General features: G+C 33.6%; 2 protein-coding genes across 3 annotated transcripts; one reads left to right on the forward strand and one right to left on the reverse strand.

Moving 5' to 3' along the window:
- Positions 1-6,092: 6,092 nt before the first annotated feature.
- Positions 6,093-9,860, reverse strand: LOC135683936 (uncharacterized). 2 transcript variants are annotated; one of them, XM_065199347.2, is made up of 5 exons: positions 9,658-9,860; positions 8,357-8,451; positions 7,265-7,328; positions 6,756-6,815; positions 6,093-6,305 (listed from the first exon to the last, which is right to left on the reverse strand). In XM_065199347.2, the coding sequence occupies exons 1-5, from the start codon at positions 9,761-9,763 to the stop codon at positions 6,253-6,255; spliced, it is 378 nt and encodes a 125-aa protein (XP_065055419.2). In that variant the 5' UTR covers positions 9,764-9,860; the 3' UTR covers positions 6,093-6,252. The 2 variants fall into 2 exon arrangements, with proteins under 2 accessions (XP_065055419.2, XP_065055426.2); XM_065199354.2 differs by lacking the exon at positions 9,658-9,860 and adding an exon at positions 9,175-9,644.
- Positions 9,861-9,895: 35 nt separating this feature from the next.
- LOC135683913 (cardiolipin synthase (CMP-forming)) lies at positions 9,896-17,212 on the forward strand. Its single transcript, XM_065199311.2, has 7 exons — positions 9,896-10,432; positions 12,083-12,220; positions 12,603-12,732; positions 13,825-13,910; positions 14,072-14,140; positions 15,411-15,502; positions 17,063-17,212. Exons 1-7 carry the CDS (start codon positions 10,082-10,084, stop codon positions 17,142-17,144), a joined length of 948 nt encoding a protein of 315 aa, XP_065055383.2. The 5' UTR covers positions 9,896-10,081; the 3' UTR covers positions 17,145-17,212.
- The last annotated feature ends 422 nt before the right edge of the window (positions 17,213-17,634 follow it).

Genomic DNA, 17,634 nt, shown 5'->3' on the forward strand with positions numbered 1-17,634 from the left:
CCCATCGGAGCATTGGCCCCGGCCTTTTTGTCCTCCTAGCCCTCTTTAAATGATCCTGCTCTTTTCAGTTAGGATCCTATACTTTAAACTTTTTGTACTTTACAATTGTTAAGAGACATTATAGCGTTGAATTGAATGCAAATCAGAACTTGAAAGCATCAGCACACGCATTTTAAAACAAAAGGACCTTCTTCAAAAATCAAAATGGCACATTTGCAACTTTGATGTCCTATGGTTCCTATTTGCTTACCTACTCATAACGCGATAATTATTTTGAACATATTCTTGAATATCTTATGAATAAAATATATCTATAATATTTTATAATTTTATTCAATAAAAAAGAACTATGTTCTTTCTCCAAGCTGCTTACTTAAAAAATTTTCAGTTCAGATGAAGCAAACATTTTCTTCTTACAAACATGATATCCAGAAAATTTATTTGTCTTCTAAAAATTATATTGACTTAGATTTAATCCCTTAACCCAATTTTAGGTCTGGATAGAAGATTTATATAATTTTATTCCAGACTCCTGATATCATACTAAATAAATTATTCATTTCTTTGTTAAGTTTGTCTAAAATTCTGTGCATTTTCCTAAAAATTAAATCCAACACTGGTCAAAACTTATCATACAAGAAGAACAGTAATCCTTTTAACTGGAAACGCACTGTCGTGTGCAAATTTACACCAATTTTGCCGAGACACCAAGATGGCAAACACTTCTTTTATTCGTTCAAACAAATTGATGAAATGTTTACATTTTTATTTGAACCCAGAAGTGAAGATGAAACAATTTGTTCTTGGATTGGGCGTTGTTCCTTGTTCTCATTTCAACTTGTTTGTCCAGCTTAAAGAAAAAATCGAAAGTTAATCTCGTTTGACTAAAGAGTAATATCAATGGCGACTAAGAGACGACACAGATCCATTATTTGGAATGAACAAGCCATCTTGCCACAGCTAATTACCTTAGGTCGGTTCAAGAACGTCCTTGGGCTATAGATTAAAAACACAGGTGACTTGAATTTCTACCATCTTAGCGATAACTTCTCAAAGCTTTCTTATTCGATAACTTCACACAGCTTTGTTACCAGTGATATGAATTTGTTATCAGTAGTTGATGGCCTTTCAGATAAAACCTGAACATTTCTGAAGTAGTCGTTTGATAGCTAAAATATAAGATAAGTGAAAGTCCATTGAATCAAAAGCAAGGTTATTTCGTAAGATTTCTTTTTCGTAAAGACATGCCAAGCTTTAATTTTAAGTTTTTCAGAAAAAAAATATGTTTCCTGTTTGATATTTATAGGTTACTCAAATAAGCTTGCTGAAAAATTGTTAGTTTTAAAAAAAGGCTGAACCACAAGAAAAGTGTTGATTCTAACTTGTGGTTCAACATTGTGAAAAATTACTCTGTCCACCAAGGAGGAAGTTCATTTGGAAAAGATCTGCTGGTATAGAGTGAATATGGAATGAGCTGTTTATTGCCAAGGTTGAAATCATGGCGTTTGGAAAATTATCTGTAGTGTGAAGTAGGCTTTTCGTTTTCTCCATCAAAGCAAATCCAGTAAAACACTTTCATTAGCTTTAATTTGGTAAATCGTCTCCCATGAAGGGAGGCGAAAAGCAAATTCGGGAATTAAAAAAATAAAGTCCAAATTGTACGTCTCTAAAGCTATTTCAATTTCTCCCCAGTGCTGAATCAAGTCATAATAGGGCATGATGCAGCATCACAAAAAGGCCTAATAATGAGCCTATCCAGCGTTAGAAAACTTATCGCCTGTTTTCATCTGGACCTGCACTCACTTCTTTTTATAAGAAACTGGCTATAAGAAACGAGTACTGGACAGTCATAAAAAAATTAAGAAACTTCAGTACTCGAAGTAAAAAATTAAGAAACTATTAAATCGTAATAAAATTGAGAACAGCGAAGTTTTGTAAAATCCAAGACCATGATTGCCCTGTTTGCCTAGAACTTACGCCCAACACTGTAGTACCAATCGCTTTCACCTTTATCGGGCCTTTTTTCTCCCTTTCCAGGATACAAGAGCCTCAAGAAACTAGAGATAAGTTATTAAGACCGTTGCGGTAGCAATAATGAGAATCTTTGTTGAAATAAATATTTCTGCGACTAGTTTTCTGAGACTAAATCATGATGGAGGCTCCAACACTCAGGAAAGTTTCTCCCCCGTCAAAAAAATTTCCATTTTACAACACTTTGCATTTCAATATTTCTTTCGTTATTGCAGTGTTTGTTTATAAAATATCTGAGAGCTTTAGGTAAAATATCCATAGGTGACCTTGTCTTAGCATACTAATAAGGTTAAAGATTAGGACTTAGCGACTCTTAGACGAAGTAAAAGTTTTTGCCTTGGGATAAAGCTGCTGGCTTAATGTTACGGCGTTGTTAAATATCATTTCAAAGCAGCAGCGTTGCTTTTACAACAAACAGATGCTCGACTATATCCTTTTCAATTTTGTTGAATAAAAACGACTCAAGAAAATCTGCATTAGATAAAAGTTAAAAAAACACATTTTTGGATAAACAATAACATTTTGGTGAAATGAAAATGGCTTAACAATAGTGAAAGGTCACATACTCTCTGTCTACTCCCTTTTGCTGTTCAAACATTTCAAGGGGCAAACAAAAAATGAACAGTACGTGATATCTTTTTTCAGTTCAAGAATTTTTCTTTTAAAAATGAGGTAATCATAACAGTAGGGCCATAGGGAGACAATTTAGAAGTAGGTAGGTGGTCTTTATAGGCCTTAAATCAGTAATTCCAAAAATATTTTTTCTAACATTTCTTATCGAAAAGGTTTTAGCAATAAAACAGTATTAGTTTCCATCTAATCTCACTTCAACTTTCTTTATTTTAATAATAATACTATTTTCTTTAAGTACTCGACTCAAAGCCAGTCTTTAAAGACGATTAAAATCTCCAAGATTTCAGGAACAACATGCTTGAGTTTCCGAACTGTTCGGACACTAGATACGAGTACTCGCGCCTCCGTAGTAGGAAATCAGAAGCATGTGACAAGAAAAATGCTTACGAGAAAAACAAACACAAAGAATCTTAAGTTATCTAGCTGTTTATAATTTCTTTACCAGGTCCTTAAGTTCATTGATTTTTATTGACTTAAGCCATTGTTGCTTATTAACCCGGAGAAAATTTACTAAAACCTGCCTTTTACACAAAAGGAGAATCTACATAACATGTCTCGTTATAGCAATGAAAATAATATTGTTAAGACATTTACTATGCTGTTCGTATCTCTTAAGACGGTAAAAGGCGCTAAAGATTAGCGGAATTATTGCAAAACAAACATGCAGTTTATCGATCTATCTACCATCGTATTCAGGTTTATCTAACTTAAACTGAAAACATAAACAAATCAACACAAATTCTACACAACTTGACGATGATATATTTGACAAAACAGAAGTTAAAGACTGAAGAAAAATTTAGCTTTGAATTTTCTAATTCTCTCTCAAGTCTCAAAGTTTGGGACCCTTGATACAAAACCTCAAAGATGAAGCCCAGATGGCAAATTCATTAACAAATACAAGAGAAGGCTTAGTAAAATCCCTGATAGGGATAAGTGGTAGGAATCATCGATAACAACGTTTCGTTGGAAAATTCTGCGCGAAATTTCATTTATCACTTTCATCGCCGTATATTTTTCAATGGATTAGATATCTTATCTGCAAGTAATGGTCCTTTAGTATCATGATCTCGGTTAAAACCAATTTTTGAAGACGATATAACATAGTTTGTTATCAATGACATTTCAAAGCGATCTTTGCAGCATGAAATGCAGAATCAGTTGTTTATGAAACTACGATATATATCGAAATATCTTACATAAAGATCAAATTGGATAACGTTCTTAGGTAGGATTTGGTTTCTGAAATCGATAACCATACACAAACAGAAATATCTCCAATGGCATATTACAGAAAATGAAAAATTCCTGATCTAAGTGCTAGATCTTATATATTAAGCTAACTCTACTTTCAGAGATATCCAAGAATTAGGATTCCCTAATCGCATAAAACGAAAAAAACAGATCATTTCTTTATACTTTGTACACAATACCGTAGGGGGGATAAATTCATAGATCAAAATTCCTAACGTTCGGATCAAAGTTATGGTTTTTTCGTGGTATCTTCAGTCTGTTATCTAAGCCAGTACAAGACAAGACTGGCTTTAAAATTGAACAGAACAAGATTTGTTTACGTGTGCGAATAAAGGAGAGGCCACGATAGCAGGCTGCTCGACGGACCCCGGAAAAAATCTTGCGGCGAAAAATCGATAAAATAGTGGTATATAGGGAACACCGTAACGCGACGAGAATAAACAACAACAAACATAAAAATCAGCCATCACTGATGTTTGTGTTTGTTGTTGTTTATTCTCGTCGCGTTGCGGTGTGCCCTGAAGAACCTTCTAGATAATTATGCAATTCGGGCCATGAATGCTGCACCCCACCCTTCCACATTTAACAAGGGCTGCTACACATTAAGGTGAAATCTTGTCCTTAGGAGTGAGTGAGTGTAGTTGAACTTTACTTTTACTACCACAGATGGGTAACAACTGGCTTCGAACGCACAACCTTACGTGCAGGAGAAAAGAATACTGCCATTATGGAAGTCTACTGACAAATAAAGAAGTTTTACATGTCTATAAAAGCCAAAGTATGGTCTTTTATATAATAATTGCTTCTGAAAAAGCAAAAATTTTGCAACATAATAAAAGATTTTGCGTCGTTTTCCCTCTTGGATTCCAGTGGTAATTATCTATAGGCTAGCTGTACTGATTAAGCAACTATATTGGTCATGTGTTCGTGTTTTTCTGATTGTCCTTTTTCGATCCACATTTGGGTACGTATACATCTAAATCTTGTTCTTGTGATCCCTTCTTGTTCTGACGAAAAAGTGTCGGACGAAAAGTGTCGGACGAAAAGTGTCGGACGAAAAGTGTCGGACGAAAATGCTTTTAGTATGTTGTAAAATTTTTGATTTATTCAAAGCCATTTTCAAATTTTGGAATATTTTGTCAAGTATTCATGAATGATTTGCTTCCAGTCCCCCAAGAGTAAATGGGGACACAATTTCTTCATTCTGACCTCCACAATTATTTTTTCTACCAATAACCGTGACAGTAATCTAGAGCTATATTTTTTGGACTACAATCTTTGCCAAAACACTTGAAAACCTTCCCGAAACTTTTCACACATCCCCCCTTTCTCTGAAACAATGTTGAATATTTCTATGTATATGCTTTATAGACATGCTTTTGATATGCGACGTTTTCCTGCAATCAAATAAGAACAAACATTTTCTAATCGACAATGTTTAGGGGGTGAGAGGCGGGTTACGGTGTAGGAAGTAGAGTTGTCCAGAGAAGTAGAAAGAGCACTCGTTTGCCTTATTCAAGCAGTTTTGGCAAGGATTGTAGGCATAGAGTTCTTAGATGTGACGTCATAAAAAATCTATTTTTTAGAACTTTGGAATTTTGACTGTTTGGCTGGAAAAACACCAGAAATATGCAAGATCAGTTGGCATGTAGAAAATCGGGAGAGATATGGCTAATGAAAGATTTGAAGTTTGCTAACGGACTGCTGCTATTTTGGGTCTGTTAATGAAGTTATGAACAGGAAAGCAAATTAAAGAGCCTGTGCTCATATCACCAAATTTCAACCAATTCGTATTACATTTAACTGATTTTGCAAATTTAAAGGTATTTAATGGTACTCAATCAGGTCAAGGGATCCAAATTGAAAAATTTTAAAATGATATTTTTGTGACGTCACCACTAAAGAGCTCTGTTGTCAACTTTTCCTCGTTAGCAAGATTTCATACTTGTGGTAAGCATCAAGCAAAAATTTAAGGATGTAGTGTGTTTTTAAACTGAAGATTGCTAAGTAAAGAAAATCATTTCCTTAGCTATAAAATGATAAAGTTTAAAGTCCAAGTTCCTGGGCCATATAATGAGCCTGGATTTGAAAAACCTTTTTCATGGTAGATATTGCATATTGTTATGAGTTGAAAAAGAGAATAAGATTTGAAATACCAAACAGAAAGACAAGTGCTTAACATTTTGCTGAAATGACAAGCATTTCCAATGCATACATGATGTTTTATCAAAGACTGAAAAGTAAGCTATTTACATTTTACAGGTAATGTCCACAATTGACCTAAAACAGTCTTATTTCGCGAAGCTAGAAGGACCTCACAACACACTGCTTGACCTATGAATCCAAACCAATTTCATCTTTTATTTTGGTGTAATTTGGTATAATACCTGATAATGAAATGGAGAAACACAACATAAATTTTAGAATTTTTTCAAATTTCTTATTTGAAATTATATTGGCTATGGAGGGTAGTTTTATACAAAGATTACATAAAAAACAACCTAAAGTATGCTTGGACAAAGTATTTTGTGATATAACGTTCCTCACTTTATTTGATGTTGCTTTTCCTTCTTGCATCAATTCCCAATTCACAGAAATTATAAATTCCACACAATTAGCTTAAACATACACAATAGAAGTTGGAAAAATAAGAGGATTGTTAATAAGAGTATCAAGACCTACTCCAGTAAAAGTTTCAGAAAAACTCTAAGCAAAAGATTTGCTATTGGTGCTATAGATAACGCATAGTTGCAGTTTATTTTGCTCATTGAATACCTCATATTGTTTTGCAGCATAACTTAGCTTCTGAATCAATGAAATAATGGAAATTCAGTTACCTAATCTCCTGGCAACATTTATCTTATTTTGAAGTACTCTCTGCTGCCTTTTACAAACACCTATTGAATAAACAGAAATGGTACACAAAAAACCATGGAAAAATGAAGTTTAATATATATTGCATAAATAACTTATAGGTTTTTACAGGAATTGAAGTTCCTTATAAGTCTCCTTTATTAAAAAAGACTCTGACAATTGGCATCAAGAAATCAATAATATTTCAATTGCAACAGACCCTCACTATCCAAATTTTTCATAATCTATACATACAAACAGATATATAGCTGGCCTGACAAGACAATAAGTCTTGTCAGGAGAAGATTTCTGACTAAAAATGGGCCTTTTGCCTGGTAAAATCATATGATTTAGTTTGTCAGTTCATCATCATATTCGGTTTTACGTTTGTTTTCATGTTGGCGTGTGTTGGAAGATTCATTAATTCTGTTATTCTATGGGCATTTGCTCTTCTATTCAAATCCTCTATTAGTGAAACATTTTACAAACTAACCTGATATACGCCTGTTGAGCATTTTTCCATCTGGTGTCATAAATTGGCTGAGAAATAAAACATCCTAAAAAGCAAATTAATTTGCTTATTAGGCATTTGATAATTATCAATGTTGATGGTTGAAGATAACATTTTGATGTTTGAACTTATGCTAGGTGATATCTAGGAAAATGGTAGTAAAAGCAATTCCAAGTTTATATTCGCTATAAGAAAAACGCTATAACACATTTCACTGTGGAACTTCAGAAGTTTGTAAGCCTTCATAAGACCAAGCAATTAGGGATTGATTGGTCAAAAACAGAATGAGTAACAATTTTATAGTAAAAAACGTTTGCAAACACCAGCAATAATTAAAAAGCCTTTCATTTAAAAGTCTCCTAATGTTCTTGCTTTGTAAAATTGGTTTTTTGGGAAGCTTTTTGGAAAATGGCAGGACTTATGCCACATTTGATGCAAAGAAGAATGCAGCTTCAATTTAGAAAAACCAATGGCTTGATATTAAATATTAAATGAAAAATGATAAACTTGATAGAGTTGCACAGAAGGTGCAAATTTTTTAATGCATACTGTTCTGCTTAACTTCATATTACACAAACATTTAAATGATACTACTGTAGAATCATTTGCAACCGCACTATTATTAGAAATCATTGTCCCTCAACCTGATCTGACTATAAATGCACGTTTACCTAGCACCATGCTGTTCCTGCTTGCATAAAAATCACAGTGGAAACAAGAGCTGTTCTCCTTCAAAGGAAACACTGAAAAAATTTTTGGTATCGTCATAGGTTCCTTGAACTATAAACTAACCTTGAGGTCTTTATGATACGTCCATGTTAGGAAGTTCTGAACTTCAATTTTCAAGGTTCACTCAATGGGTTTTTAATGAAAAAAATTTGTATGATTATCAAGGCATAAATTTCTCTTTCAGCATAAATTTCCTCGAAATCCAGAATCCTTTCTGTCAATTAAAATAGGCAAAAATGTAGCAAATTACAAAAATAGATTAGTAAACATGTGTTAAAGAGTAAATCCCATATGAGTTGCTAATGTGGAAGAAGTCCAGATAAAAACAGATCAATTTTGATTCACCTTATATGAGAATGTGATTCCTCTGCTACAAATAGGACATCCATTTGACATCCTGGGTGGTAGGTTCTCTTTTGTAAGCTCTGAAGCTTTGATGGCTAAAAAAATAAAATTCTACTATCAAATATTACATAAAACTTTGAATGAATAGTTACAACCAAGGCTGTAAAGTTTGGTCTGTGTGGGGAACACCTTCCCAGCGCAACAACTTTTTCCTTTAGTCCACCCACACATTATTCAGAATCTTCCATTGTGACACATGATTTATCTGGTCATGTTCCACGCGAAAATTCCACTGATTAAACATCTGACATCTAAGTGCAGGAAAAATAAAAGAACATAAGATATCATCAAAAGCCTTTGCAATAAATTCTGAGCACAAGTTTTTGTCATACATTCACAAATGTTTCAAAAACACCACTTCATTGAATTTTACGCACATTGCTAGACTTCCAGTGTGTTTGCTTGTTTGCAGAATATTACCAATTAAAACAAGATTTCAACCTAGCAATTTCGCATGGTTACAGTGTATACCTCGACTGCAAAGATTACCAGCCTGCAAAGTTTGAGTATGCACAGGGAATCCATTTCCCAGGCAATAATAGGTTTATTCTCAAATCCTGTCCACAAATTTTTGCAAATTTAGATTAATCCAAAAAGATGCAGCACCGTCTTTTGAGTTAATCCCATGCACAATCTCACTGCTTACGAATGCTATTTGAAAATAAAATCCTACAGATTTTAACCTGCAATTTTGCAACATAATTAGTTCATGCGCAAGCTTAAGCGACAGAAAACTATTCCCTGCACACAAAATATACCTTGCACTCTGGCGCACCTGCACCTGATATGGGGGCTTTTGCTGCACCCAAATTCATTCATACCCTGCAAACACAGCCTCAATTTAATTATCTCTGAAATGCACAAGCTCCTGAGATCAAGCTCCTTTTAATTTTGCCCTAGGGCTGAAAAATATCTTGGCAGTCCAGCTCTCAAGAGGGTTACTCGATTACGTACTTTATTCAATCTATCTTGAAAACAAATTTAGAAAGTCATCTTGCGATCTAAGTGAGCAATGATGGGCCAGAGACATCGCTTTCGTGCAAATGGTACCCCTCGTCAAATATATACAACAAGACCTGAGTAATAAATTGTTACTTCTAATCTTAAATCGATGATAATATAAAATATCATCAACAGGCAAATAATAAAGCACTGAACAGCACTAAATCAACTGGATCATAAATGTTCCGCTATTTAGCGTACGACATTCGATTAGGCAGACATTTCAATTATATGCATACCTAAAATAGAGGAGACGGAAACGCTCCGAGACCTAAATAGAGAACTACTAATATTTCTCATCGTCCGTAGCACATGCTGCAAATTTGAAAACGTTTGTAGTATCATCTTTATCTTATCATCGTTTTTATGAATGAAAATTGAGTTAGAATTTGCTCGACTGCGGGCCTATCTCTGTATTTCAGCCTCGTGTTACATGCCTTTTCTTTAAAACGAGATCTTGTCTTCACTAAAAAAAGATCACGTGGAGTGTTGTTGTTGAGGAGAAGAGCTCAAAAAGTGTGCAAGTGGGATCTACAGCAGTTGAAAGCGGATGAAAACTGCTGTTTTCAGAAATCAAATTGCTTTCCTGGTTAAAAGGAGCTGCCGAAAGAAGAAGTTGTTTTAGACAAGAGTCATTAGACTTCTTCTGATCACAACAACACAATGAGCCTAGCGAAACTGAAGATATCGATACCATGCATTAACTGTTTATCAAGGGAAAATTTGTTCGAATCATGCAGCAAAATAAGGAATGTTAGATTAATTTCTATGAACCATCAACAGTTTGGTCAACAAAGATCCCAAAGAACGTATTTTCGACTTTATCATAACAAACTTAGTCCGAGTAAACCTATGATTAAACTATGGAAAAATGCAAGTCAATGTGTTCCAGTTAATAAACTGTCATTTGAGAAAAACTATTTACCTCCAGAAAGTGGTATTCTTGTCAGGAAATCCACGCATATCATTGATTATTTACGGAATAAAAGAGTTTTTTCAACAGACACCAAAAAGGTATGATTTTGCTTCACACTGGCCTGCAGTATGGAATTAGTATCCTTTCTAACCAGTCTGCATGCAGGGTATGGTAGATTTACATACAGGCCAGACTGCAGAGTGTTTTTTTTGTGTGCAGTAAATGTTTCTCTGCTGCTAATTCTTTCACAGGAACAAGTCGCCTTGAAAAGTAAAAAGTAAAAAGCTGCAGGATGAATAACTGATAACTTTATCATCAATTTCAATTCTATGATTTTGTTGATAATTGTGGCTTGTCTTCACACAGTGGGGAAGATCCACATTCCTCCTGCAGCTGTGCTGATTTTTCTAAGTTGCATTGGAAATGCATTCCCTCACATGCCAAAATATTGCAGTTGGCATACAGCAGTACAGGGTCATTCCTAGCTAAATAGCTATGCTTACTGAGTTGTGCTCAGTTTCCATTTTTGGGTCAGTGTCATTCTTAACATCAAATTTTTTGAACTTCACACATAATTTTTAAATAGTGCTGGTGTTTTTTTCACTGAAATACTTTTTGTATGACTGGTAAACATTGGTTTGTACACACCCAAAACATGGCTGAAATGAATGAGTAAAACCTTAAGGTGCGGAGCTGCTGGTACAACCAAGTTCTTGTCAAAAACGGTCATATTACCCAATTACCCAAATGTTCCAGGTGCACCAGAACTATCAATTTTTCTGGATTTAATTTGAATAAAGCTAGTTGTTAGGTTTGCCCTTAAGGATACCATGTATCTTGGGTGTGCCATCATCATACTTGCTCTGCATACTTGGAAATTGGTTGATATTTTTTTTTGGCACACATCATACTGAAGCGGAGCATTGCTTTGACTGGGTCAAATGTTTTGCATTTTGTGTTTTGCAAACTAGTACACAAAAAGGTCAGGGGTCTAAAAGGTGTGTTACAAAGCTTGAATCATTTTATAAAGTAAGAAGGTGCTGCCAACTTTTCGAAAAATCTGAAAGGAATTACAGTATGTAATTTTGCCTTGATCAGTGTTTTTCCACAAGGGTGCTGCCCCAGTTGTAATTACTGCACTTGGTTTTTATAGACATGGATATGCAAGGCTGGAGTTTGCCGCTATGCTAGACACTTACACCTGATCCACAATATCAATAAAGTCAATATATTATTATTTTGTAAAGTTATGGGCGGTTGCTTGAAGCTAAAATACCATTGCTTGCTAGATGGTGGTGTGCTGTTGGTTGTACCTTACTTGGCCAAAATCATATAATTTGTTTTCCAACCTGCAGGGGTCTTTGGAGAGGTGTAAATAGAAAGCTAGAAAATATAATGTGATGAAACAGATGCTGTTGACTTTCTCACAAGTGCCTAAAAATATCTGTTTCAAATTAAATACAAGAATACATGACATATTTTGTAATAAATCTTTCCTTTCTTCATGTTTTGTCAATAAAAATATTTTATTTATTTACAAAGAATAATGGAATGTCGTTTATTTAAAATTTGGCTGATTTTTACAAAACCTGCAAGTCATATATTTAGATTGATATGTTTAGGACATGTATTAAATGACAATGTATAATAGGAGCTTTTGTTATTTTTAATTTCCAAAGCAGTTTATTTGCCATATGCAAATAATTTCACATACATATGACTGCAATTTTCATTTTTATTTGTTTTAGAGGGAAAATATCTTCACAGTGCCAAACATGCTTTGCTTGGTCAGAATATCACTTGCTCCAGCAATTTCTTACCTTCTGTTGAACTCTGAGAATTTGACAGCACTTATTTTATTAGGTGTGGCAGGAATTACTGATTTGGTAAGTGATGACTTAATAATGATGAATCATGATGCACCTGATCATTTAACTAAATTATTTTCTTCCATCAGAAGGTTCTTCAGATGATAATTCAAAATTAGTCAGAAATGTTTTTGTTGAATAACCTAATAGTTGGGTTATGTAAAAATGGCCATTAAAAATTAAAGGCATAAAAAGGCTAATAGAACAGCATTAAAAAAGCATAATATTTACTCAAGAGGCACTTTTTGCATGTTTTTCATAGTGTGCCTTTTAATTGCTATTCCCCACAAGTTTAGAGTATCACATTGGACAACCCCAAAAGTTGTGTACCTGATTTTTATGCAAAGTTATTTTCTCATCCTGTCATGAAATTCAATACTCAGTTTTTAATTTCTCATAGCTTGATGGGTTCATTGCACGAAAATTCAAACATCAAAGCTCAGTATTTGGATCCATGCTTGATCCTGCTGCTGACAAAATTCTTATGACAATTGCAACTATCAGTCTTGCGTGGGTCAACCTCCTCCCAGGTATTTTTTCTATTTTGTATAGATAGAAGACATGGGGCAACGATTGGAAAGCAAGTCTATGTTAATTGAAGATAATTATTGGCTCCATCTTGAACCAATATATATATATATATCTATGTATTAGGCAGAGCGGAAATTGCTCTGATACTTGGTTTATTGAAAAAGACCCTGATGAAGTATCATATATTCAGTAAAGAAATCAGTGAGAGATTGTGTTTGTGTGGCAAATTTTGTTGTTGATAATCATGCCAAATGTCAGTAAATTTATTTATTTGCCGAAGAAGACCAATTCATCTTTTCTTAAAATGGCAAAACCTTTCAGAGAAGAAGAAGCTTCCTTCCTTAAATTTTGAAATTCTGGCTAGGAGGAAGGTTGTATGGCCTCTTTCTGGTATACCCTTCAAGTGTATACATTTCAGCCATAGGTACAACCAGGCCTTGTCTGGAAAGGCACTCGGTCCAACATGAGCACCTAAAGTGTACCTAAAAAAAGCCATGGAGAGTGATTTAATGAACGCCTGAAAATGTAAAACAATATTGCCCTGCAGCAAAATATTGTTTGAAATTAATGCTGGTGAAACTTAAACAATTTTCTCAATTAACCAAAATATTTTGGTTTTTAAGATTTGTATAGGAGTTTATACCACGAATGGAGCACCTTTGTTTTGCTCAGTAAAAGGCCTGGTACAACAGAGCCTATCAAAAATAGAGTGGTGGGTGGCAAAAACTTTTGGGTGGTGGCTTATCATAATAAAGCTGAGAAAAAGATGACTTATTGTTTGCCATTGAAATTCTGGAATTATTGGTTCAACTCTGGCTTCTCGGCCCACAGGCCTTTAAAAAACAACCGCTGATGCTCTATTCCTTAGCTCTTTAATAAAAATTTATTATGCCTATATGTGTTGTATCTATAGATGCTTTACTAATCACAACTTGATTGGAGTGACATTGAAGGTATCATATTGAAAAGTATCAAAACTTATTTTTCCCTGTTTAATCAAATATGTAGTTTCATTATATCTGTTCAATTTTTGCTAATTCTTACATACATCATGTAATCTTGGAGATTCATTGCATGCTTTATTTGTACAGTTTCCTTGTGTGCTTTAATTGTGGGACGCGATATTGGAATTATGTCAGCTGTTGCATACTTGAGGTATACCACTGTACCAAAACCAGTAAGTTATTTAATATTCTTATTTCATTAGCATTTATCTATTTGGCGCTCTATGTAATTTTTTCATATGAATCTTCTTATTTCTTTGAAATGTTAATAACTTTTTTTATTTAGAAAATTTTCTTTGAAACTGGTATTTATTTATTTTCTATCCTTTGCTAGCTAACACTTCCAAAGTTTTTTGATGTGAACCTTCCAACGGTACAAATGAAACCAACTTTTATCAGCAAGGTAAAAAAGATTCTTTTTGTCATTTAGAGCCTCATTATTCTGATAACAGCAGAGGCTAGGTTGTTGTAGCACCCCTTTCTTATTGAGGCACCAGTAAAGCCTAAATTAACAACAAGAAATTTGTCAGATAAATTTTTGTCAGATAAACTTTGTCAAAAAAATTTTTTGGGCAATTTTTCAAAATTTTGTTGTGTCAAAATTTTGTCATGGATTTTTAACACAGATATAATCAGTATCATAAGAGGGAAACAAAAGTTTGCTTAATATTCAGTCCCATAGGTAACTACTCTGTGCAGACTTGGAATTGGAATTGGGCTTTTCCTCCTAGGCAGCTTTTTAACACAGAGCAACATTTCAGGAAAATCAAAACAAAAGCAGTAATATATTTCTCAGTTTATGCAAAAGCAGACCAAAGAGATGCTTTTATTACCCAAAGAGTTTCTACTCTTTATCAATAAGGTATGAAAGTTTATGAAAAGCGTCCTATCAAAAGTATATGTATAAATAAAAGAAATAGATTTGGAAAACATAAGACTGTCTCTAATAAGAAAAGATGGTCTGAAAATTTTGCCTTCTGTAATGTTCAAAATTTGGGTTGACAAGTGTAAATACCTTGAACGAATGAAGGAAATAGAGTACAGTTGAGTATGAATAAACAGATTTGAATAACTTAGAGATCGGCAGCAAAGAGGAGCTAGAACTATATTTATTGAACGGTGGTAAAAATGAAGCTAGTTCAAGAACAGGCGATGATGATGATGATGATGCTGATGATATAAAGATAATTATGAGACGATGTGAATAAGAATAATGACAAAGTTGGCATTTAATAGATTGAAAGGATACATAAAGTTGATTTCAGACTTCATATAATGGATTTTCTATGCGAATTATCAAAAGTCTTAAATGCAAAAAATTTCATTGTAACCAAATTTTGTCCAATTTTGAATTTAATCGAAGAAAATTTCATCAAAATATTTGTCTGATATTTTGTCACAAGGAACCTTTTTTTAGTTAATGAACCTTAATCTATCAATTCATGAAAACTGACTCTATAAAAATTACATTTAAATTTGCAACACTATGAAGACTTTATTTGTTTACTGTGTGTAGCAATATAGAACAGTTTACCAGCTAATGCAGTTAAACAAATACATTCATATGCAATTGTGAGTGCATGCAAAACACCAGTCTCATCAAATTACTGTTGCTATTAGCTTTCTCACAGTCTTGGTTTTTTCAAAGCATACTCTGACCTTTATGCTTTTAGGTAAATACTGCTTTGCAGTTGGGTCTTGTTGGCTTATGTATGTCTGCCCCTGTTTTTGGATTCACAGAAAGCTCTTGGCTTCATGCATATTTGTGAGTAAATATAAGTTAGTCATTACCTTTTTAGTATCATTTAACTTTGTTTATTTGTTTGTCATTTGTTATTTGTTTGTCATTTGTCATTTATTATTTGTTTGTTTGTCAATACCTCTAGGATTATAAATCACAAGTTGTGATAAGAGTTTGAGCCTTAAATAAACGAAAAAAAACGTGAGCTGGGGTATTTTTATCAGGAATGGATTTTACTAAAAATAAACTTATTAATGGCAAGATAGCATAAATTTGAACTTATTAATGGCAAGATGACATAAATTGTAGTTTTTTTCTTTTATATATCAATAAAATCTTGCACTAAAGAGATATGAATATACATTTACTTTACCACACTACAAGAAAAATATCTTGGAAAGCAAGTGATCATGTCTAACCCAGGGCCATTACATAAAGAATGACTAAACTAAAGTTAACTAATTATTGACATAAGCACATTTCTATAAAAAAATAAATGGTAGTTAATAACAGTAAATGGTAATTGATAACCAGCATGGGAGCAAAAAGAGACATCTTGTTTAAATTCTATTTCAACATAATGCTTGAATATTTTACTGTTAAGAATGACTTAATAATGATCTACAGAGCAACGTAACAAGGATCTATAATTCAAATTTTGTTCTGACATACCGTAAATCCTTTAATTAGCCCCTTGGGGCTTATAAAGTGATAGTAGATATTGCAAAGACATTATTAAAAGACCTTGTGTATTCTAGTAGAAATTTATTTATGAACATTTAATTAATTCTTACCAAAAGTAATAATCAATTTTTGGTAGTAATTCAATGAAACACCAAAGGCAACCTCAGAGGGTAAAAATCAACAAATTGGGGGTCGGGGGTTTTTGCAATTTGAGGATTTACAGTAGCAGTGGGGGCTAATTAGAGGGGGGCTTATTGACAATTTGTAGTTCTAGAATGGGGGCTTATTTGAAGGGGGAGCTTTAATTGCACAGTAAAGTTTTAAGACCAAATTCATTATTCTTTGGTTATTCTTTAGAATAACTCATTATTTTTTATTAAAATAATACAACCAGACTGTAGATGATATAGTGGACTGTGTTCATTTTCTTCCAAAGTAGGCCCAGTATGTGGAAGGAACACATAACTTCTCCGTCTTTCAATTATGACATAAATGCGTTGATGGGCATTCCCATATTGAAAATGGGGGAGCTTCACAATCTTCTTTTTATTGAGTAGTTGGAGTTGACTGATATTAACCAGGTAGTAGTGTGCACTTTTGGAATAGGAACAAGACTTTCAAAGAACAAGTCATTTATTTTATTGTCTTTCAGAATTTACTTCTTCCTATGTATTCTGTCCTTGCTAGGTATTTCAGTAAGCCTGCAGACTGTGTCCTGAAGGTGCTCGTTCTCCTTCCAGAAATACCTTTCAGCTATGAAACTTTTCTCAGAAAACAAGATGAGGGTTGGGTGTGTTACTACAGTCTCCTATGTCTTCATTGGCCTTCTTTGCGTGTTTCCTGGCCTCTTTTTGATTCCCAACAGACAAATAATTTAATAGTGACAATTTCTATTCACAGGTACTTCGTTGGTGCCACTACAGTTTTATCTGGTTTGAGTTATGTTGTCAAAGGAAGTCAGACATTTAGGGTTTTAAAGTGATAATATTGTGAAAGAAAATTTTGTATAATTCAATGTTTAAAGTATTTTTCTGAATTTTTATTCGTCTACCCCGATCATTTTGTTGTGTTTTCATCTGTTCAAATTGCTTGTTTTGCAAGATGTAATTTTGTAAGTGAAATTTGCAATTTTCAGTTTTGTCATAGAACTTTTGTAATGGAAAATCAACAACATAAACCTTTTTTATTAGCCTAAAATGTCCTTCAGATTTGCTTAAAATGCATTTCAGAACCTTTCTTACAGTAATTTTCCTGAAATCGTTTAAAATCTTTAAAAACTAAGCTGACGATTAGTCAATTCTTACAGTTTTGTTGATTTAAATTTTAAATGTTTCTTAAAGGGTTTTTTAGTTCCAAAACGCTGAAGAGCTACTTTTTAGGTAGAAAAATAACAAACAATTTTCAAATATTACGGGAACAGCGTAAAAGCTTTCAAAGGCAAAACATCTATCAGACCACTCAAGCAGAACATC

This window comes from Rhopilema esculentum, chromosome 10 (genome assembly GCF_057945365.1).
Source record: "Rhopilema esculentum isolate cy_ngs chromosome 10, ASM5794536v1, whole genome shotgun sequence".
Lineage (NCBI taxonomy): Eukaryota > Metazoa > Cnidaria > Scyphozoa > Rhizostomeae > Rhizostomatidae > Rhopilema > Rhopilema esculentum.